A 24,551-nucleotide genomic window follows, 5' to 3' on the forward strand; every position below is an offset into this window, starting at 1 on the left:
GGTGATAAAAAGAAGCCTAGATGGCATTTCCAAGATGTACCTATGTACCAAGTTTCGTCAAAATCACTCGACGAATAGGCCGTGAAAAACTAGCGATTGACTGGCTTTTGCGCTTTTTCTTATTTATTTATCAAACTTATGGAAATTACATATTATTTTTCCTGCTATTTAATGTAATTTTGGTATGGATTACCTACAAATCAGTACCCTTATTGTGTTTGTTTGTTGGTTTGTCCTTCAATCACGTCGCAACGGTGCAACGGATTGACGTGATTTTTTGCATGGGTAGATAAAGACCTGGAGAGTGACATAGGCTACTTTTTATCCCGCAAAATCAAGGAGTTCCCACGGGATTTTTAAAAACCTAATTCCACGCTGACGAAGTCGCGGGCATCAGCTAGTTACACAATAAAAAAAACAAAATCATTATCCAATCGAAAAAGCAAGAGGGCTAGTTGATACCCTCGCGATTCCAAAAGGACAATTCCTTCGCACATTTGTCGATCTGTCCCTTTTCCCGCAGGACGCGGACAAAGGGCCTGCTCCCTCGGGACCCAGGGTAACTTATAGGGCATTAAATTTAAGTGATTCGACTGCTTTTAAAGTTTTCCAAAGTGAGGGGCTTACGGACTCAATACAGTTGAAAGGGAGTTACTTCAGGTGTTTTGCGTCTCAATTTCATACCATGATAGGCTTTGTGGAGTTATTTTGAAGGGATGTGTAGGATTTAAAATTAAAATTATTTAAAATATATAATATATTAGTAATAATAGGCAATACCTATTACCTACTATTATTAAATATTAGGGTTTAAAATATATTATTATTAATATATTAATTCTTCGCGAAAATTGGACAGCCCTCTCTGGAGGTGCTGGAGTGGTGCGCACATAGACGCAAACGGACTCCCTCGGGCTTTATAAATAGGATTAGTTTTAATTTTAGTAGAATTAGTTGTTAAGTTAAGTATTTAAAATATTTTATGTAAGATATAAAGCCTTTTATATGAGCCGATGAGTTGGTCATGATGATAAAGACGGCATTTTTAAAAATCTAAATCCACGCAGACGAAGTCGTGGGCATTATCTAATTATTCGCGTTTATATTAGGTACTGAGCGTGTTCCAACTTACGATTGCGTTATCATATTCTATTTAATTTTGTTTGTTTAAATAAATTATTGTATTAAATGTATAATTTATTTTCAGATATCACCGGGCGCCGTGCGAGCAATAGCTGTCGGCATGCCACAACGAACCAAAGTGATAAAGACACTAAACTGTGAGAATTTCAGTTAAACGTTATCATTCCTTTAGATAATTTCAGTATATTATGTAGATAAATTAATATGTAAAACTTGTTTATTCTTTGTAAAGTGTTTATTTTCGAGGTCAGTACCGCTTTTCTTTCGCTTTCTCAATTTTACATTTATTAATCAAAGCAATTCATTTATACTCATTATTTTTAAATAAAAAGAAAGTATGAGAGAGCCAAAGTATTGATAAATCTTCGTTTAAATATAAGCTGTAAATATTATTGTAACGATTATGAAATATTTCATTTATTGTCAGAATTAGTGTTTAAGATCCTTATTTCTTTTACCTCAAAATAGTGAATATTTTTGTGTAAGAATTATTATTATTCATTTATTTATCTGTTCATAGCTGTCTAAAGCACAAGGCGATATTTTACGCCCCTTTATTACTGTTACTGTTCGTATAAGTTAATTTATTTTTTATATTGTTGTGATTATTATGTATTTATATGAAATGCATTCAAAAATGCTTGTGAACAAAGTTAATATATTATGCAAAGTACTTAAAGTTTCTTAATGTTTTTGAAATTACAATGAGATTATTTCCTGTTTTCTCTCCTTTTTTTACTTTTTATAATTAGTATTTAGTTTGCTAATACAGTGTATTATTATCAGTAAATGTAAATGTATACTCACCACAGAAATGTGATGAGACATGAATTATATGTTCAAATGTAAAATGTAGAAATCGTTTTTAGTTTGTAAAATATTTTTCGAAATCTTATCGTTTCCGTCCATTTTGTTTCATTTTATTTTTGTAAATACATGGCTTAGTACTTAACAAATTTCTGTATCCGATAGCATATTTTGTTTATAATATATATTTTAATAATATATGAGATTTTTTGCAATAACATACAGTTTAGAGGTATGCCAAAGACTTGTAGTGATGTCTTTACATGCGATTTTTTTCTTCTAGATAATTTTTATGTGAAGCAATAATTGTATCGCCAAAGAAATTGTGGACTTTTTCTGATATTTTTTTCGTATAGGTTCCAGCTCCAACTTATACAAAATAAATTCAATTTTCTTTTTAAAAGAAATACAATATTTTCATCTAAAAGTGTGTCATTATTAAAATCATGCAGATTTTTACTTGTAAGATTTTCAAATCTTACAAGTCTTAAAAAATACATTTGCATAGTCTCATAACTGTATATTAAGACGAATAATAATGTAATTGGTAGCTTGGTCCCAGGGTAAATTTTGTGACAACAGAGTAACTTTCATTTGTAACACAACTATAAAACAATCGTCAAATCCCATTGTTTATATAGTTCACCGATACAACATTACAATGATTCCTAAGCTATAAGCTTTTATATATCTTGACAACTAAGTAATAAATAAAAAAAATTGTGAGTTCATTGCCTATGCGTTCGCGCATTGTTCATTTAATTGTGTTGAATCTTTGTACCGTTGTTGTTGTTGGCACTTGTTTGAAAGTCTGACGTTGTACCGATGACGTGCATTACATTTAAGTGACCTGCGAATTGGCATTATAATAATAATGCATGCCGGATATAGCTAGTGAAATAAAATAAATTTAATATTCGTAAGACCAGCGTTGTCTGTAAATACAGTTTTATTTTATTTATTGCAAACAAATGTAGATAATGTTATATTTATCGCTTCATTTATTTTTATAATTTAAATTTAAAAAAAGGATTATTGAAAAAAATGAAAAAGTCCACATTAAAATATCTCATTAAACGTATCAATGACATTATATTATTTTTTATGTTTCTTATTTATTATCAAAAGGTTTTCGCTCACTACATAATATTATTATGTAACCTCATGCTTTACGTATATACAATATACATATAAGCCGGGTGGAATTGTATGTAAAACTGATATGACACAATGATTTATCGAAAAATCTGTTTTTTCTTCACCAGATTCTATATTATGTTCATAATGGTGAAGTCCCAACCACATTTCGGCCACGTCCATGGTCAATCTCAGTGGAGACTGAAGTCAACGCAGTAGATATTATATTATAGTGCACAATTGTGTGCGCAAATACAGCTGATGTGCTCTATATTCCTTCACTCTCATACTCCGTTGAGACGGTAACCCGATACGACCAAGATGCAGTAATAATATCATAATAAACCACTAAAATTTCGCACTGTATACAATAAACTCACTATAATTATGATTATGACTAACATAACGTCCTACTTTGTTATGATTTAGTATACGCGAAAACCGAAACACCTGCCGAATATTTTTACGTAAAGACTAAATATACAAAATTTGCAAAACATTTTATGAAAACTTACGAAGTTATAAGCTTGTTGTGTTGAGTCGTTGTCCCGCAAAAACATGGTCATCCCAATAAAGCGATTGTGAGCGAACGGGACGGCTAGCGTCGATCGTGCGCGCTCCCGCTTGCGCGGCTTGAGTCAGCTGGTGCCTGCGGTCATTCAACTAGGTGTCTAAACTTGCAGGATTTAAAGTATTTTTTGGGTCAATATATAACCTGTTGTAAAAATGATTGCAATCGATTCTGTTACTGATTCTGAATAAACTACTTTTAGGATTTGCGTGTACTAAAACTACCGTTGTATAGCTTAAAAAATATTATTCAGCTTGCAAGTGCATTTCAAGTCAATCTATCGACTACTTTTCGAGTTTTGCAGACACAAACATACGGTAGCTGAATTTAATTATCACAAAACCTACAATGTAGTGGGCGAAGACCTTTAATTTATATTGTTTGCTTTTGACCCCGAAAGCATATCGATTTAAGTGATACCTTTGTTTCACGTCATAACAATAAGTATACAATGTAATAGTTTCATTTTATTTGTACTAAGTATATTTGTAAGGCAAACGCACCAGTACGAAATAAAGGCATATGAGTTTTTAAAAACAGATTTTCATTTTTTATCATTTTTGTCCCACTCAGAATGAGAAGGGTTTACTTAGGTCATAGTCTGGCACGCTGGCCCAGTGCAGATTGGCAGACTTCACTATTATCTAACCGCTCTACAGCGGTTTTGTAGACGATCTATCGACCATTCCGAACCAGTGGTAGATGCCGATTGCTGCTGACGATTCAAAAATACTTGTAAAAGTTTAATTGAATAAAAATATTTTATATTTATTTTTTATTTACTTTAAAGGATAGCAACATTTCCTGCCGCGTACTGTACATGGTTTGTAAATAAACCTTTTGACAAAAAATTGCATTGAGCGCAGCAATGAAGAAGAAAAATTGGAAGTCTCTATCGTCAATCATTTTGACGTAAAATAAGACATTACATTTTGATACAAAATTCATCCCAAATATAACAATAAAATGTAATAATGAAAATAGTAAAAGAAAAATAGAGTCCGTCGAATGTTTCTCATCAAGAAACACACAATGATGAACCAAATACTATGAATTCTAAAACTTCCAACTCAAATGTGTATAACCCATCGCTTGGTTCAAATGTAACCGTGTACGATAGAGAAACTCAAACGAGTACAGTTAATGTTAACTTAATGTCTTCTGATCAAACACAGGCGAAATCGACATCTAAAAACACAAATTCAACTTGTAAAGATGAAAATATTAAAGTATTTGAGTTCTGTGAACTAGTTAGGGATCCTGAAGACGACACTGTAAGTATTATCAAAGAAACATTCACTGAAGAAGTTCTCACAAGCCCAGAAGGCTCATTATTTGGAAAACCCACACATAATAGGTACAAATATTGCAGAGAAGTCATACAACCATTTTGCAAAGCTAACTCAACAGCTTGTCCAAAGTATCCTATACATAGAGACATTCCATTTAAAAAATCATTATCAAACACTTCAGAGGATTCCAAAAAAGAAGATAACAACTCCAGTGGTATTATAATGAGTTCTGATGGAAAGAAAGCTACTTTTGAGAACCCCTCTACAACTCCCTCAAATTCGAACATCAAAAAGGATGGAAAGAGACCATGTCCACCAACTCTCCCAATCAAAAAGGAATGTCAGAAAGAAGCAACCAATTGCGAACCTTATTCCAAATGCCCACAATATAAAGACGAAGCCAAATTAAAGGAGTATCTGTCATCATGTCTTAATACAACTGTGACAATGGCGAAGAAAGCTAGTGCAACCTGTTTAGAAAAATGCGAAAAAACCATTGGTATGAGACCACCGAAATGTGGCGAAGGAAACCCAACTTATTATGTATTGGAAAAACCTAAAAGTAAAGAAAATGTAGTTGATAAAAGTAATTATGAAGGCATACTTGATTCCGAAGTTGTGCAAAATTTCAAATCTGGAGTCAAAGGTATAGTGGATACAGTTATTAATAAAACAAAAGAAACTGTTAACACATTTACAGGCGGTAGTTGCAAACAGTTAGAGTCAGATAAACCAAGAGATATCGAAAATAAAATTTTAACGAAAGTGGCGAGTACATTACCTAACAAATTGAAAAGTCAAGAAGACAATGAAGGCAATAGCCAAAGCAGTAGTTTAACAGATATTAAAAGTTCTCGAACGGACACATTCAATAGCCAAGAAAGCGAAGCTAGCAACAAATCAAGTTTTAGCAAGATAACAAGTATATTATATAACCCTTTTAAAAGTAAAGAAGACAATGCAGAAACTAGCCAAAACAGTAGTTTATCAAAGATGAAAAGTTACAGCAACATATTTAAAAGCCAAGACAACGAAACTACTAAAAAATCAAGTTTAAGCCAGATAACAAATATGTTATCCAGACCTTTTAAAAGTCAAGAGGACAATGCAGACGCTAACAAAATTAGTTTGACAAAGATAACAAGTATTTTTACAAACAAAGACGATTCAGATAGTGAAAACAAGAGTTTAACTAGAATTAAAAGTGTTATAAGTAGTACTTTAACAAATACTCAAGACTACGCTACTAGCGTAAAAGATAGTGTCAATATGAGCAAAATGGTAGAGCCAGCAGTTGCAGCCATCGAAAGAGTAGTTTCAGCTGTATCAACCACTGCATCAGCAACTATATCAACAGTGAAAGATGTAAAGGAAAGTTTTAGTATAACAAATATTATAAACTCAAGGTTTGACAAGAGCTCTCCCGAAGATAATCCAAATATAGTCCGTAAAATACCACCGGATAATGTAAGCCATGAACACGAACATAGTCATGATTCAGATAATAATAACCAGAGTGTGTTCACGATGTTGAAAAGTAAACTGTTCTCCATGTTCGCTGACAACGCAGAAGATGATGACGACGAAAGTGATGATGACGATGAAATCACCGCAGAGACAATTTTTAAAAATCATTGTGATCAGTGATGATGCAGTAGTTCTAAATTGAAAGAAACAATAAATCTGTATTACATGCTTATTGATTTTATTAATTAATATTATTTATTTATTTATTTTTATTTTATTTTATTTATTTATTTTATATCTAATTAGAACGGCAGTGCCACTTACACTAACTAGATGATTAATAATAAATTTAAATACAAATAAAGGTACAAGAAAAAAGACATAAAATACAAAACGATAAAAGATCAAAGAATTTTGAATATGTACGCTGAGAACATTGAATGACATATTCATGCAATGCTCTGTAGGCACCTAAAAATTCAAGCAGTAATTCATGTTGCATCGTCGTCAGTAAGGTGGATTCTACTTACTGCGTCGCTTACGCCTTTAATATTAAGTACTAGATTATGCCCGTGACTTTGTGACACGTGGGTTTGGGTTTTTAAAAATCCCGTGGGAACTCTTTGATTTTCCGGGATAAAAAGCAGCCTTATGTCCTTCCCCGGGTCGTAAGCTAACTCTGTACCAAATTTCATCAAAATCCGTTTAACTGTTGGGCCGTGAAAAGTCCAAAATGTCGAAAAAATGCGACTGTTGAAAATGTCGAAGTACCTACAGAAGACTGTCGAAAATACGAATGTCGAAAATAACGAAGAAATACGGGACCCTTCGGTGCGCAAGTCTGGCTTTAACGAGTGCAATTTCGCCGCAATTTCTCAGCCACCACTGTCTCGGCCGAGTGAGATTTTGCTGTCTCGCTTCACTACTCGGTAGGTGTAATCTGCCCATTATGGGCGGCGAAATTGCACTCGTTAAAGTGTTTATACCAACCGAGTACTCGGCCGAGGACACTGACTCGCCACTGTACTCGGTAGGTGTAATCTGCCCATAAGTTTGGGAGCATTAGGGGAGTATACGAGTAGATCCATACAACTTTAAAGCCATCAAAGGCACAAAACCTTCTTTAAGTAAAAAAGTAAACCAAAAAGTTCAAAATATTTTAAAACGTAGTGATTATTATACTCTTTGCTTTGATTTTAACATTTATTATGACAGAAGTTTAGACAGGTTTTTCTTTTCATCGATGTTTCTTTTCAATTATCATCTCATTGAAAATTTTCCGTATTTTCATTACAAAAATGCGAACTTTTAGTAAAAATCAGCCGCTTCAAAAACTTGTCTATCATGTTGACCTGAGGAAAGAATGAAGACTAAGAAATGCACCGTCGAGCCTCCTCCACCACCACCGCCACCAGACCCTTGTAAGGAACAGAGGATCCGGCAAAAGATCAAAGCTGGTGTAAAGGTAAGCCCACAGCTGGACGTACGTCTCTTGTCGCCAACAGCTCCCTGGGACTTGTGTGATGCAATATCGACATCTATAATCATCGATATAAATGACAAGATATGGTCAAGCGAACAAAATTTTTCACGGTTTTGGAACTAAATAAATCAGCGCCACCTCTTAGATACTAATTTTTTTTTTTTTTTTTTTTTTTTATTATAGATGCTTGATATGCTTACAGCTAGTGCCAAAGCGCATTACATGTTAGACTTATGACTAATAACTTATACTATTCGAACAAAATATACACAAAGGTTCTTATAAGTCTTAGTGATCTATACATGAAATAAATTTATTTATATTTGTATTGAACACGTCTAGGCTCTGGTGCTGAGCAATCAGCTCATTTAGCATGGAAAGTGCGCGGAAAGTTGGCGCACTTTCAGCATACCGCGTGCGGAATGACTTTAGCGCGAAGAAAGGCCACGTCTTCCGACACGACCGGAGTAGTTTATCCGGCAACCGTACCGCCAACGCACACCGCGACAATGTGTCCGGATTATCCACCTTATTGTTTAATAATAGGTAGTAGTGTATTAGAAGAGCCCTCTTTCGTCTTGAGTCCAGTGAGTCTAGGTCAGTAATGAATGACCCGTTTGAAATCCAGACGTCACTAAGGTTGTATTGGTGCATAATTGACATTTACGCACCAATGAACAAGCAAAATGGCACCGACTCATTGGTCAAGAGGTGGCGCTGATTCATTTGGTTCCAAAACCGTGAAAAATTTGGTTCGCTTGACCATATCTTGTCATTTATATCGATGTGCCTAATATAAATTTTACGATTTCAAGATATGCCCCGTGAAACCTGTGATAGTTGAGCCGCCCCCAGCGCCGCCATCCTGCCATCGCCTGCCTGCCTGCCTGTGCATCGAGAAGATAAAGAATCTGCCAGCTAAAGTTGTAACAAACCAGCCCGTGGTCTGCACCGTTGAGAGAGAACAGACTGGGCAGGCTAGGTGTGACGATTACCTTATTTATAAACTTTTATAAGTTGCATAAGTTTTATAAGCTGTGATGGCCTAGTGGTTAGGACGTCCGCCTTCTAATCGGAGGTCGGGGGTTCGATCCCGGGCACGCACCTCTAACTTTTCGGAGTTATGTGCGTTTTAAGTAATTAAATAAAGGAAAACATCGTGAACTCTCAGGCGAGAGTTTCCATAATGTTCTCAAAGGTGTGTGAAGTCTACCAATCAGCATATGGCCAGCGTGGTAGACTATTGCCAAAACCCTTCTCACTCTGAGAGGAGACCCGTGCTCTGTAGTGAGCCGGTGATGGTTTAATCATGATGATGATGATGATGATAAGTATAAGAGCCGTGATAGCCTAGTGGTAGTGCACCTCCTGTCTATGTCCGTCCAGCCAATGAAGTTTTTAGTAGGTATACATATATCTACTTTTTAGTAGATACGAGTTCTTGGGTTCGATTCCCGGGTCGGGCCAAAAAATTATTAGGTATTGGATTTTTCTGTTAAGTAATTCTAAATACCTACTAGCTCGGAGTTAGGAAAGACGGCGGTGTTTCACCCCCGTGCTTTGGAGAGTACGTAATGCCGTCGGTCCTGCGCTTGGTCTCTCTCCGGTCGTGTCGGGCTTCCGAACCATAGGGCTACGAGAGGGAATAGAGAGTGCACCTGTGTTTGCGTACACACTTATGCAATACTAGCTGATGCCCGCGACTTCATCCGCGTGGAATTAGGTCTTTAAAAATCCCGTGGTAACTCCTTGATTTTCCGGAATAAAAAGTAGCCTATGTCACTCTCCAGGTCTTTATCTACCCATGCAAAAAATCACGTCAATCCGTTGCACCGTTGCGACGTGATTGAAGGACAAACCAACAAACACTTTCGCATTTATAATAAGGGTACTGATAATGTTGGCTAATCTCGGAGATTGGCTGCCGTGAAACTCGGCCGAACGTCACCCATGTTATTTGCACTCTTACACAGGTGTGACAAAATACGAGACCTTAAAGCGGCGCACCCCGACCTCCCCTGGCCGGGCTGTGAGCCTCCACCGCCTCTCCCACCTCCCCCCGAACCCAACCTTTGCGAGCTGCAGCAGAAGAGAGCTAAACTAGAAGAGTGTAAAGAAAGAATGAAAAGGTATTGCGGGCAATTACTCGCCCGTCGCACTCACACACTCGCTCATAGCCTGCGACAAAACTGTCCCAACTACATACTCGCTACTGCGACAGTTTTGCTGCTGCAACTGCCCATATAGTTCACGACAAGTCAACATTACAATTGGGATATGAGGCGGAGGCGACTTCACCCGTGCTATCCCGCACCGGGTTAGTGTGGGTGCTATGTGGGCAGTGGTGTGCACAGTGTTTGAAGCCAGGGTAGGCATTAGTTAGGTAGGAACCTGTTTACTGGCAGGTCATAATGAAAAATATGGTCATAATGATAAATAGCTTACAACTGAGGTAAGCAGTGCATTTATGCCTCTATGACCTGCACGCTACTGTATGTGGGTGTGCGGGACATCCCCACCCCTATTGCCATGTTTATCTGCCGCGAACTAAAAGTTAGTCGTCGTCTCACCGTTGATAATTTTTGACAACCTTCCCTTAGAGCCCTTCCAGGCAGTTTATCATTAACTACATCACTTTAGCTATATCTTACAGGTGTATCTATAGAAAATTCAGTTAAAACGAGATATATTTATGCCAGCAATATAACGCTGTCTCGTTTTAACAATGTCTTAAGTCAGTACCCGTAGTACAAGATTTTACGTCTCACCAAACGAAACCAAATTCGAGAGTCGAAATACTTCCGCGTTACAGTAAAATGGACCTAAACAGCCTTGAATTGAAGTCAAATATTCAATGCCACTGATTTTAATTTCGCAATGTTTCCGCTTGGAGCGCTGGCTGTAGTAGTGTAGACAAACTTGAGCTTTAAAACAAGGCATTTAAGATCCAGTCTACTGTAACGTGGAAGTATTTCGACTCTCGAATTTGGTTTGGTTTGGTGAGACGTAAAATCTTGTACTACGGGTACTGAGCAGTCGAAGTACGCTCTATAGATACGCCTGTAAGACGTGCAACAAGGCATTTTCCTATTCATAAATATGCTTTTGTCTGTTCGATCCTTTATCCAAATGAGCAAACTCGCATTTTAGTTTTCCCAATCAAGTAGGTATAAAAGGTAATCAGGTAGGTAGGTATATCAGATAAATTATACCATAAAACATAGTTATAGAAAAATTTACCAAAAGATACCTATATTAGGTACTTTTTCCAGGTATAGATTATGAACATGGACAGGATCAACAAAAGTTTTAGCTCGGACCTTGGTGCGTTAATAGAGAAGTTCCGAACGGAAACTAATAGGCAGTCCAAAGAAGAATTCATGAATACTAGAAGATTGACCATAGAGTCGCCATATAAAGGACCTGATATGGAACCCTCTCATGATATAGATAAACAAATATCAGATTTGGAAAGTTTAATTAATCGTTTGCAAGACGAAATCATTGATATGACTACTGAAGCAAATAAACCTTTGGATGAAGATAGTATTATGAGGGAATGGTTTAGTAAATCGCATTATAATTTTGAAATTAACGAAGATAAAAGCAATAATATAGATTTAAATAAAAATAGCAATACAAATGAAAATGTACATTTTAATAACAAAGATAAAAATTCGAATCAAACGAACAGTCATGTTTTTCCTCTTATAATTTCAAATATGAATCCATTGATTAAAGATCAGTATAACAATGTTAGTAATGATTTTGCTAGCTGTATTAATTCTTCGAGCGTTTCGGAACTGGCAGCTAACTTCACAGAAATAAGAAAGACCTTCTCTTTGCTTTGGGATGATGTTGAGGATGGAGGTGTTTCTAAAATGATTGAGGATGTGAAAACAATTGATACTGAAGTTACGCTAGCTGAATTGAAAAGTGAAATTACTGAAGATATGGGTAAAGGTGCTGGAATACCTTTATGTATTTCCAAAGAGGAATTGTAAAGAAAGAAAGTTTTTAAAAATGTCTGTAACGGATACATAAAAGATTTTAAAACTAAGCTGTTTGATTTTTATAACCCTTTGTGTGCGCGCAACGAATTTCATGATTCTTCTTTTCGAAATTTGGTGAGCTCCGGAATTGGTAGGTATACGACGTTACGTAGGATTTTCAATTCGTACGTCATGATCGTCACACACACACACACACACGCACACGCATGTTATCCCTTTGTTTATTGCACACTTCTCTTTATATAAAAATAATATTTACTTGTACTTTCGTTACCTATGCATTCGCGCATCATTCATCCAATTGAGTTGGAACTTTGTACAATTGTTGTTGGCACTTGCGTGAAGGTTAGGCATAGTGGCATCAACAGTTAGATATGAAAGCCTAATAATATATTTTCAACTACGTCTGAACAGGAAGTAGGTTCGATTCCTGTCTCAGAGTAATATCAAAAATAAAATAGGCATCTAAGATAATGTGGCTAATTCCTTTGTACACAATCTCTAAACTAAACTAAAATATCACGTCTAAATCTATTGCTATCCCTTTCATAATGTTGCTTGCGGAAAAGGAAAGCACTAGATTTAGACCTGTTAATTTAGTTTAGTTTAGAGATTGTGTACTAGAGAATCGGCCCCAAAATTGTGGCAAATTCCGTTTTACATAATCTCTAAACTAAACTAAAATGGCACGTCTAAATCTATTGCTATCCCTTTCATAATGTTGCTTGCGGAAAAGGATAACACTAGATTTTGACCTGTTAATTTAGTTTAGAGATTGTGTACAAGAGAATCGGCCGTATTAAAATGAAACGGATTATTTTTGAAAAATTTATTGGCGATAACAATTTTAGTATATTCCATACAAAATACAACATTCAAATATATTTATTTATCTTAATACATAAAAAATTTCATACAAATTATGGAAACAAGCAAGTGGCAGTTGACTAGAATTAAACTAATAATAATTCATAAATACATTTTATTCTAACAACTAGATAGACATAAATCTTGGCAAGAACACAAATTCGGCTACAATTTTGGAAAAGTTATAATATATTTCATAACATAAAATTATTATAACGCAACTATAAAAATTCTTTAGTAGGAAAGTGGAAATAAAAATTGAAAACCCTTTAAAATGTTCAAGAGAATTGTAAATATATATAACGAAATATTATGTTATAAAAGATTTTAAAACTTCATTTCAGTTTTTTACTATTTTCATATTTCAAGCGGATTTTTTTACGTTTGATTAAGTTTGGCACATTTTTTAAATATTTTAATATAATTATGATTTTATTCTATATTATTGGTAATTTGCTATCTCACATTTCAAATATTTAAGGCACATAGCCACACACACTATTTATTTTTTAATTTTTTTTATAAAGTATGGTCTAAAAATACTATTAGAGATAATTTATATAAAAATGTCTTAAGTTATATATTTCCTATTCAAACATACGAATAGATTTTATCAAATACCCTTTTCTTATAAGTATTTTATATATATTTATATTAAAATAATAAAAGCCATGTTTGCGAAAAATGCAAAATACAAGTAGTAATTTACGCAAAGCAGCGCATGTAATAGCACGATAATTTATTATATAAAGTATTTAATTAACTTCGAACAAAAACAAAAACATTTTTTTTAATTTACGTGATAAAGTGATCTTGACATTTCCAAGACGAAAAGATCTTACTTTTTATATACACTCAAATAAAGTTATAAAATGATTACATAAAAGAATCTAAAATTATAATAATTTAAACAAAAAATATATATATTTTTTTAATAAGTAACTAGGCATATTTATTGATAAAATTACATTGCAATAAAATTTTGGTCACATTTTAAAAATTATCGAAGCACTTTATTTAATGAAGTCCTTTCCTTAGCAATTTATATTGCGTTTTTTTAACAAAAATAATTAACAAACAAATAGACTCAGTAAAATACAAAACATTTCCATAAATATTATATAGCACATGAAATAAAGACACAAATTTATATTAATTTACAGACTAAAATTGGAACTGCAAAATTCTCATTCTTTTACCTAAATTTAAATTCTAAACTACGAAAATCGAAAACCAGTTTTGTGATTTTTTTATTTAAAAAATTTTGAACTAGCTGACCCGCCCCGGCTGCGCTCGGGTGGAGTTAAGAAAATTGAGTGGAGGTTGAATTAAATTTTTCTCTCCGTAAGAACTATCCTCGTACTTCAAGGAATATTATAAAAAATAAATTTGCGAAATCGGCTCAGCGGTTCTCGAGATTTGCGATGAGCAACACATTTAGTGATTCATTTTTATGTTATAGATTTAATTTTTACACCAAACTAAATCTGAACTTTTTTGAGGACTCATTGGATTTAGACTTGACTTTTAAATTTAAAAAAATCTTTTCACAAAACTGATTTTTGATAAACAAACTAAATAATCCACAAAATTCTTCCCGCTTCTTGCCTCAAGGCCGAAGCGCGCAAAAACCCAAAAAGGGTACAAACCCGTATGGTTGTCAACCATACAGGTGGGAATAGGGAACCAAAAAAACACAAATTATCCCGTTATTTCATTCTTGGAGACTGGACAGGTGGCTGATGGAAAGGGTGGTACTGCCTTGACAATATACTTTCCTGAAAATAAAAAAAACAACATTAAAGCGTAGCCAATGTCCACGCGCGCCGTAGATTTTCTGTGAAAATGTCGGGATAGAACCATTACAAAAATGAATATTATGTAATTTAATTTTAATATGTTGAAGAAATTGCGAAAAGAGTTATCGAGTCAACCGGGGACCCGAGAGCTGGCAGCTACCTTGGTCAAAGAATTAGTTTGGCCATCCAAAGGGGTAATGCTGCCAGCATCTTGGGTACAATGCCTCGCTGCGGTGGTCTCGATGAGGTTTTGGATTTAATTTAATTTATTTTAGTTTTAATTTAATGTTGTTTTTTTAGATTTAAGTTTATTAATAGTTTATTTGTTAACCACTGATAATAAAATTTGATTCTTTATTTAATTATTATTATCAATGTCTTTAGTATAAGCAATGACATTCTAAAGCATGTCATTGAGTATAAGTCCCGCAAAATAGTTAATGCGCGTGGCTGCCATTTTAGTGACGTCAGCACTAGACTGAAGTTTGGAGCTAATGGTATATTTTTACCAAAGAAATTTTATGTACCTAGGTACTACTTCGTTAAGATGATTTTTACTTAAATATACGTCAAATGGACGCCATTTCGATGTTAATGAGACATGGTTCCAGGGCAATAGCAATTTGCGGGATATAAACAGAGTACTATGTTTACAGAATAGTTGATAAATCACAAGTTTATTGCATGTAGCAAGAGTCTGTGGTAGCTAAAGTAACACAATTTATGTACAATGCGACAAGGCTATCGTGGCGCGTGGCGAAAATCGGAACTACCGTTGCCGTGAAGTGTCCCCTTTGTTCTTGTTTGCTTTTGTTCTCCAACAGCGCCCCCCTGTCAATGTCATTCAAGTGCCAAAAGGTCGAGATGACGATCGGCGTATGAAGCGGAAGGACACCCGCGTCCCGCACGTCACCCGCGCTCGCTCGCGAAGAAAGATTTGACTTTGACTTTGATTTTAGCTATAAACTACGTACTTACCATATCTGCATGTCTGTACGCGTTCATTTGTCGCTCTTGTAATATAATTTGATTGGCAGCGCTGAAAAATAATATAATATTAGAGATCTTTTTGAGGAAATTTCGAAAAGGGTTATCGAGTCAACCGGGGCCCCGACAGCTGGCAGCTACGTTGTTCAAAGAATTAAGTAAGTTATAGTTTGGCCATCCAAAGGGGCAATGCTGCCAGCACCTTGGGTACAATGCCTCGCTGCGGTGGTCTCGATGAGGTTTTAGATTTAATTTAATTTATTTTAGTTTTAGTTGAGATTTAAGGAAAAAAAATATTAGTGGAAATTAAAAATATCTGGTCGACGCATGTGGACTGGTTCGTCTAACACTTGCATCTACTCATGTGCTCTTGCTGTAAATCCATCCATTAAAGCACAATACTCTATCTGCGGAAAGTAGTTAGTGTAGCGCTCTCTCTGTTACTCCCACACAAACGACAGAGAAAGTCAAAAATCTCAGTTGGCGCTAACCAATCACAAACGAAATGTTTTCAAATTGAATTTCGAATGTTTTTGAAAACATGTTTGTGATTGGTTGTTGTTTCCATTCCATTTCAATTCCATTGCCTCAAGCGCCTCCTGTATTTCACGCGCCGTGCTCGGCACGTACTCGTTGTCACAGTTCTTGCCCAGGCCTTGCTCCGTCAGAACCTAAGACAATGTACGAATATCTCACGTGTCCATTTCCTCCTGCGTGAGGTCGAGCGCCTCCTGCATCTCGCGCGCCGTGCTCGCCACGAACTCGCGGTCACAATACTTGCCCAGCCCTTGCTCCATCAGAACCTGAGACAATCAAATAACATCATCATCATCAACCCATCGTGGCCGTGATGCAGCCATAGCCACGCTGGCCAATCGACTTCACATACCTATGTAAACCCCTTCTATATTATGAGTCCATCCATACTTACTATGAGTCCATCACTTTCTAGATGTAACTTTGGAGTCAAGGACTAACTTGACTATCAAATAAAAATATCCGACGAAGCAATAAATAACATTAGGAAGGCGGAAAGTGGGTATTAAATGAATGCATGTAGATTGCAGACATTTATAAATGGCCCAGGAAATATTCGCGAACCAGTAGTAGTACCTCGCTACGTCACTCTGTCCTGCTCTGTCAAAGAACAGCGGCGCGGTTGTCACCCTCTATTCGCTACTAATGTTTCTCACAAATTCGAGTTTGTTTCAAGATATTTTTTTTATTAAAAAAAGTGCCTAGTTTTCCAAAAAAATATTAGGTGCTTAATCGGGGTATGAGGCGGGGGAACGCCCCGCGGCCCGCACACCCACAAGTCACCAGCGCTCGCCCGCACCGGGTTAGCACGGGGGCTGTGCAGGTGTGCGGGGCGTTCCCTTCCCGATTGCCATTTCAATCTGTCGCGTACTATTTTAGTACGACTAAACTTTTTTATTAAGACTAAACTTTCATACATTCATGGGCAGCCGGCAGGTCATGTCTGTCGCAGAACTGACGGCCGATGGGGCAGACGTGTTCTGGAATGGAGACCGCGTACCAGTAAGCGCAGTGTGGGGCGACCTCCTACCCGCTGGACTTAACGACGACCTTAAGAAGGTGGAAGGGGGAGGATCGTGTGTGGTGGCGCGCTCTTGGAAAGGCCTATGTCCAGCAGTGGACGCAAACAGGCTGATGGATTGGATTGGATTTCATACTTACACGAGTAATAAGGTTCTCTGCTGGATTCTCTACACAGTAAGGCACGTTGTGGTTCTGTCTCGGCGTCCTGTCACGATCTGGAAAATTATTATAAGCGATATCACTTGTCAAATCCTATACTATATATATATATAGTATAGTATAGGATAGTATATATATATATATATCCAATTAGTATCAGATACATAAATCAGGTATAAATCTTGGAAATAATACTGTAGTATTGATGGAATTTACTGTACAAACTACTAAAAGAGAGATAAGCATTTCCAATGTAACTTAATTTATTACTACTGTGTAACTACAATTTTGGTACAAGAAAAATAAAAATAAAATAAATAAAATAAAATTATATTAAGTGGAAAATCATGAAATTCTTTTTTTACAGAAAAATACAAAAAAAAATTAATAAGTAAATAATTAATTATTTTAGGTGTTTGGTGTCAAATATAAATAAGATTTGTAAAAATAAATTTCAAGTTCTATGATGTTTTATAAAAACAAAATTCAAGTATGATGAAAAAGATATTTTAAAAGATTGAAAACATTCCATATTTAATACCACAACGTCACTACAAAATAATGTACATTAATTAATGTTGCTATTTAAAAAGCATTTTAATAAGAAGCTTCATGCTCCATGTTATGAAAACACAAATATTAGAAACAAGAAAGTGCAAAATTCTAAAAAAATAAAATATAAACATACGTGGTAATAATGTGCTAAAAAGGTTTGTTAGTTTAATAATAATTGATCAATAAAAAAATCGTAGATACATTACTTTGAGAGAAATCTATAAAAGAAACATAATATAAAACTATTTACATCAAATAAAATAAAATAAAATTAATTAAAAGAAATACACATTCACAACACACTAAAACTAACTTACAGTTCTTTCTCATACTCTGCATTAAATCGTTGGACGTTTGTCTGGAAATGTTAATATTATTTAACTATCTTTATGCTGATGCCAGAAAAGTCTCATTATTATAAAATGTCTTAGTAAAAAAATACTAATTTAATATTTTTTCTTTAATCAAAAATAATTGAATTGTTTTTCAACATTTTAATTGATTGTATAATTTTTTATGGGCTATTTATTTGTTTGTTTGATAAAAGATGTTGGTATTTATAATATTGTTATAGTTTACAGATGGTTAGCAGCTAAAAATATAACAAATAATATACGAAAAATATACTATAACATAACTACTACATGCACTTAGTATTGTCAAGTTCTAAACTCAACCAAACACACCTACTATATTCTATAGATTATAACGGCATCAATATAAAGATATTTCCAATATTATTATTTTTAAATTTTAATGTGCCATGATGTGACTGAAATGAAAGACAAGGGACAACAACGATATAGGTACAGAAATACAATAATAATACGTAATAAATATTATATTTTTAATATGTTTGAATTCTAACAAAATATATTTAATTTAAATAAATAATCATGAATTATTAAGAAATATGTAAGTGTTATAATTTATTATTGACTAAATACATTAAAAAAACAACAGCTCAATGTTATACTACTTGTTACAGAACGCGGCAGCAAATGAATTTGTAGAGCTACTGTCTCTGTCGTTGAGACCGACAAAACGTCATATAGGTACGTATCAGTGACAGGAACAACGGTCTACAAAGCCGAAATGTCATTCTAAAGGCCGATGTGCATTACTTTCTGCCGCGTACTGTACATTACTCGTGTTTCAATCGATCGAATACAACTTTCAATCATATTACGAGTACGTCCTTCCTCTTGGTTCCCATCTCGCTGTAATTATTTCAGCATTTTCAGCCGTTTCATTGAGACTAGTCGTGAGGTAGGGCGAAGATTGCGGGGAGGAAAGCGGGGGCATCCTGGTAGGGAAGCCCTGTGAGGTAGCTGTACCGCTGAGACGGCATAGTAGCATGCAAACTGCGTTCCTGTGCCGCCTCAACATGGCGTTGACGGGTCCGCTGGGTTTTAGCGGGTATTCTGGGTTTACAGTGAGTCTCACATACCGCCCCGAAAGAAACGTGGTCAGCTGCGTTTCTTCCGGGGAGGATGCGTAAAAGCATTTCCCAGCGAAATTAAAAAAAAAGGCGAAGATTGCGGAAGGGTGGCAGTTGACGTAAACATCAAGGAATTCAAAATTGACTTATAATAGTAGGTATAGACGAGGGCTCACAAACGAATTGACATCGCTTAAGTGGTCCAGTTTGCACACATACACACATCTATAAGAAACATGTTTCTTATTACGAAATGTAGAAAAGAGTCATAATATCAACAACTTCAGTTTATTGTAAACCTACTAGAACATAAAGTTTAATAACGATTGCAAAATATTTATATTTAAGACCTTGTTCCGTACTTTTGATAGTTTTATAAATTCTAGCACAAAACAGCTGCCTTTTTCCAAATTCTTATAATTTCATTAAAATCAGTCAGGGTTTAAAATGTGGCCACTTCTAAAATGGTACGGATAACCTAAAACGGCAACACTACAGCTGTCAGTCGAAGTTGACGTTGACACACATACCGCGAACGCTCCGCGCGAACCGTGACGCACGAGAAACAAGCCTCTAACGGCTATCGTCAAAAAAATCGCTTTATAGACGCGAAATTCAGCAATCGTGGACCAGATCATCAACCCTGCACCTTGCCAGCGCATCTTGGGGGCCCCCATCATCGGAGCGCGTTCCCGGATCCGGTAAGTGACTGCATTACAAACACTGACCGTCCATTAGCTTTTATTCTTAACAGACCTCTTGTCATCGACAATAAATTTAAAATATTCGAAATTTTTAAATGACAGAAAAAATATTTATTCTAAAATAAAACTTAAAACCTAAGCAATAAGTCTAAAAAGAGTAATTTGAAATAAACTTTTTGGCTGATATTTTTCGGGCCACATATTTCATTTCTTGAGCATTTTATTTCAATGGAATTCAACGTCACTTTCACCTTGCCTCAACCCACACCCTACCCCATGAGCCTCAGTCAAGCGGTAGACCTATAAACCCTATCCGCGGAAAGAAGTTAGTATAGCGCTCTCTCTGTTACGTAATCCCATACAAATGATAGAGACAAAAATCTCATTGGGTGTTAACCATTTTGAGACACCAACCAATCATAAACATGTTTTCAAAAACATTCTAAATTCAATTCGAACATGATTACAAAAAACATTCGAAATTCAATTAGATTTGATTGATGTATTCAAAATTAATAATCTTCAAGTTTTTGTAACAAATTTTACTTAGTACTGTTAGTCATTTAGGATACTGTCATATTGTATGAGGGCGATGATCACTGCAACACAGTTCATTCTTCTGCAGGATCATCATTCCCATTTGTTACTGTAAATCAAGTTCAAATGAGGTAAATAAGTTTGTAATAAGTTGTTAATGTAAAATGCATGTGTGAAAAATAAACATTAAACATAATTTCGTTTGTGATTAGTTGGTACCTCAAAATGGTTAGCATCCATTGACATTTTAGCCTCTATCATTTGTATGGGACTACGTAAATACTAACTTCTTTCCGCGGATAGGGTTATAGTAATGGATATTATAAAGCTAGTCACTCACTCGATCGCCTTGAATATCCTCTCGGAGTCCTTGCCGTGCAGTAGCGGCTGCATCGCGATCTCTTCGTCGTCCGAACTCTGATTGCCGTCGTCTTGCTTGCTACTAATAATTAAATTATTTTACTGAAGTGACATGATCAACCCATCGCCGGCTCACTACAGAGCACGGATCTCCTCTCAGAGTGAGAAGGGAAGGAAGCCCTAGTCTACCACGCTGGCCAAGTGCGGATTGGCAGACTTCACACACCTTTGAGAACATTATGGAGAACTCTCAGGCATGCAGGTTTCCTCACGATGTTTTCCTTCACCGTTAAAGCAAGTGATATTTTAATTACTTAAAAACGCACATAACTGCGAATAGTTAGAGGTGCGTGCCCGGGATCGAACCCCCGACCTCCGATTGGAAGGCGGACGACCTAACCACTAGGCTACCACAGCTTCATTGAAGTGAACTTGAAGGAAATCTATCACTACTCTTATTGTAAATGCGAAAGTGTGTTAAGTAGTTTGTTGGTTTGTTCTTCAATTACGTCGCAACGGAGCAACGGATCGACGTGGGCCTGGAGAGTGACATAGGCTACTTTTTATCCCGGAAAATCACAGAGTTCCCACGGGAATTTTAAAACCTAAATACACGCGTACGAAGTCGCGGGCATCAGCTAGTACATAATAGAAGGAGAAAATGAATACTTCATCATTATCCATAGATGTCCACTGCTGGACATAAGTCTCTTGAAGGGACTTCCACACGCAACGGTCTCGCCTGATACCAGCGGCTCCCTGCGACTCGTTTGATGTCGTCTGGCCACCAAGATTCGGTCAGGGGTCTTCCAACGCTGCGTCTTCCGGTGCGAAGTCGCCATTCCAGCACCTTGGGACCCCAAAGCCTATCGGTTTTTCAAACCATGTGCCCTGTCCATTGCCATTTCAGCTTCGCAACCCTTTGAGATATTGCGGTTATTTTGGTTCTCCTACGGATCTCCTCATTTCAGATTTGATCACGTAAAGAAACTCAAAACATAGTTCTCTCCATCGCCCGCTGAGTGACTCTGAGCTTTCTTATGATAACATCCTTTATAGAAATTTAAATCCCCTATTTCACCCCCTTAGGAGTTGAATTTTCAAAAATCTTTTCTTATCGGATGCCTACGTCATAATAGCTATCTGCATGTCAAATTTCAACCCGATTCGTCCAGTAGTTTGAGCTGTGCGTTGATAGATCAGTCAGTCAGTCAGTCATCTTTTCCTTTTATATATTTAGACTTACACATTATCTTCAGGTGGAAGTTTTCCATCCATGCCAAGTTCTCTTTGCATCATTACACTCAAAGATTGACTATTCTTTATTGGACCTGGGAACAAGAGTAAAAAAATAGAGTCTGGTATAAAAAAGTCAAAACACAATACATGCTCCTGCTCGAGTTTAAATTATAGTAAATGTGTGCGTTTGTGAGCGGTTGCTCGCGACTGATTGGTCCGACAGGCACGCACACTTACGCAATGTCCGTGTATACGAGGTAACCACAAGTAAAGTTCAGGCGTGTTTGTGGATTGCAAGACCCATACAATTTAATGTTATTTCTACCCACCTTTTGGTTTCTTCTGTGCGGGAGGACGGTAGAAACTTTCGCGACCTTTTTTGATACTTGTCCACACAGCGCCGAACAATGTGTGATTGCGCTGGAAGAAGACAAAAAATTGAGTTTTTTACTTCTCCGAAAACAGTTTTAAACTAAAAAAGCCCCGTATTAATAAATAATGGGCCTCGTTTGAAGACGGGGTTTCAATAAGTAATGGAGAGGATCATGTCCGGAGTATCCTGTAGAGCTAAGTAATCCTCAAGATTCCCAGATATAGCTCTCTTCAACTCTGGGCCAGCTTCATGCAACGTCCGCAGATCAGCTTGCAATATTATCTGCTTGTTACTCCTAACTTACTTACCCTATGAGCAGGCTCCACCATTTCAGTAACCACTTCGTCAAGATTCCCAGATATAGCTCTCTTCAACTCTGGGCCAGCTTCATGCAACGTCCGGAGACCAGCCTGCAGCGTCATCTGGTTGTTCTTCATTGCCTCTTGCTCTTTCTTCTTGCGGAACCTGATTATTGGTATTACTATTTATATTTTCTCTATACTTATCTGTCATGCGCTAGAAAAATCCGTGCTTAAAAATGTTCATTCAATTTTGTTTGAAAGATTTTGGTTAAATTTTGAATAAAAACAACAAATCTATTTTAGCAATTTGTAGTATCATATTCTGCATATTACTTACAAAATTGAGTATAAGCACAAAACATGAATAACCAAAATCCTAAATTTTCAAAATCACTCTCACTCACTATGAAACGAAAAATTAGTAAAATCTAAATCACTCTTAACTCCCAAAAGTATGTCATCTCCATGTTAAGAAAGTTTAAATATTTTTTACAAAGGTAAGCTATGCATCACATGATTAGTTTTAAACGCATATTACTTACAATCATAAAAAGCGTGCGCATAATAACAAAATCATAGCTCATTATAAAGTTAAAAGAATTGTAGGTATGTGGAAATTGCACATGGAAACAGAAATTGTAAAAAGTGCAGTTTTGAAAGCAATTGTAGGCACAAACAGAATTGTTATTACATAGAGAAAACATGCTTTGGAATTAAAACGAATGATTGAATCATTTTATAAAAGGAATGCAAAAGGCTGTAAATTAAAAAAGGATGTTTAAAATCAAACAGATATCAGGACTTTTACTTAAAATTTTAAATCTATGAAATAACACCAAAATATTTATAGTTTACCAAGAAGCATTATTGATAACGATAAAATAGTTGAAAGAAAAGGATTTTAGTTTTAATGAGTGTATAATTTGTATAATATAAATTTTAATATAATAAACAAACAACGTTTAAAATGGATCAAAAACTACGATTTCAATGACATTTGTAAGATTTTAAGAACTCATAAAAAGTATCAAAATCTATGAAACGTGGAAAAGGGGGTAAAAATCTTTAAAAGCAAAATTCTTGGCTTAAAAACGTCATAAGTGTAGGCCAAGAATTAAGCAAGCGTAAAAATACAGCGTTCTTCAAAAATGGTTGCTTAATAGTTGAATGTGGACTTACGCATGGTTCCTATAAAAATAGAAATAATAATGTTAATTTTGAATATTAGTACTAAATACGAGGTACGACTACTGATACTGGACATAAACTAACTACTATAGAAGTTCACTTAGAAATTACAAACTGTTAACAAATGAAAATACATATTGAAGCAAGTCCTGGTAAAATATTTTAGAACCAATATGAAGAAAAGATAAATCGCAAAGTTTTACTAGACTTAACTCCCGCACTCCGAGTAGCTTAATTGTTACTTAAGTTTAGTTAAAACGAGACAGAGCTATATCTCTCACATAAATCTGTCTCGTTTTGACTCAATCTTAAGTAACGATTAGCGACTCTGAGTGCGGCTGTTAGTGTTAAGATTACAATTATGTAATAATTAAGTATAATTATGTTATAAATGACCTTTTTCTGTATTAGAAAAGAAGCATTTGTTTACATGATTAGGAATAACTAAGTGAACTATCTTTACAATTACATATACTACTTTGCTGGCGATACTCATAAAATAATCAAAAATACAGTTATAGTATTTGCATACTCAACATTTATAGTACGTCCAGCCAAAACATCAAA

General features: G+C 35.6%; 4 protein-coding genes across 4 annotated transcripts in view; 3 read left to right on the forward strand and 1 right to left on the reverse strand.

Moving 5' to 3' along the window:
- sv (paired box protein shaven) overlaps positions 1 to 4,189 on the forward strand; it is a 125,527-nt gene extending 121,338 nt beyond the window's left edge. The window contains exon 12 of the mRNA XM_034980889.2: positions 1,208 to 4,189. Coding sequence (XP_034836780.1) covers position 1,208 — 1 coding nt within the window. The 3' untranslated portion in view covers positions 1,209 to 4,189. The remainder of the gene's footprint in view (positions 1 to 1,207) is intronic.
- A 623-nt stretch (positions 4,190 to 4,812) lies between these two features.
- Positions 4,813 to 6,597, forward strand: LOC138403957 (dentin sialophosphoprotein-like). The gene has a single exon (XM_069506330.1). The coding sequence runs from the start codon at positions 4,813 to 4,815 to the stop codon at positions 6,595 to 6,597; it is 1,785 nt and encodes a 594-aa protein (XP_069362431.1).
- Positions 6,598 to 7,642: 1,045 nt separating this feature from the next.
- On the forward strand, positions 7,643 to 11,871 carry LOC117993317 (uncharacterized). The gene is made up of 4 exons (XM_034981103.2): positions 7,643 to 7,882; positions 8,716 to 8,882; positions 9,874 to 10,029; positions 11,173 to 11,871. Exons 1-4 carry the CDS (start codon positions 7,781 to 7,783, stop codon positions 11,183 to 11,185), a joined length of 438 nt encoding a protein of 145 aa, XP_034836994.1. The 5' UTR covers positions 7,643 to 7,780; the 3' UTR covers positions 11,186 to 11,871.
- Positions 11,872 to 12,743: 872 nt separating this feature from the next.
- Positions 12,744 to 24,551, reverse strand: part of LOC117993314 (muscle calcium channel subunit alpha-1-like) — a 63,534-nt gene continuing 51,726 nt past the window's right edge. Inside the window, exons 42-50 of the mRNA XM_069506686.1 lie at positions 22,803 to 22,959; positions 22,451 to 22,541; positions 22,129 to 22,213; positions 20,863 to 20,964; positions 18,158 to 18,198; positions 17,265 to 17,341; positions 16,263 to 16,369; positions 15,558 to 15,618; positions 12,744 to 14,558 (exon numbers count right to left, since the gene is read on the reverse strand). Of these exons, the coding sequence (XP_069362787.1) occupies positions 14,490 to 14,558; positions 15,558 to 15,618; positions 16,263 to 16,369; positions 17,265 to 17,341; positions 18,158 to 18,198; positions 20,863 to 20,964; positions 22,129 to 22,213; positions 22,451 to 22,541; positions 22,803 to 22,959 (790 nt within the window). The 3' untranslated portion in view covers positions 12,744 to 14,489. The remainder of the gene's footprint in view (positions 14,559 to 15,557; positions 15,619 to 16,262; positions 16,370 to 17,264; positions 17,342 to 18,157; positions 18,199 to 20,862; positions 20,965 to 22,128; positions 22,214 to 22,450; positions 22,542 to 22,802; positions 22,960 to 24,551) is intronic.

This window comes from Maniola hyperantus, chromosome 23 (genome assembly GCF_902806685.2).
Source record: "Maniola hyperantus chromosome 23, iAphHyp1.2, whole genome shotgun sequence".
Lineage (NCBI taxonomy): Eukaryota > Metazoa > Arthropoda > Insecta > Lepidoptera > Nymphalidae > Maniola > Maniola hyperantus.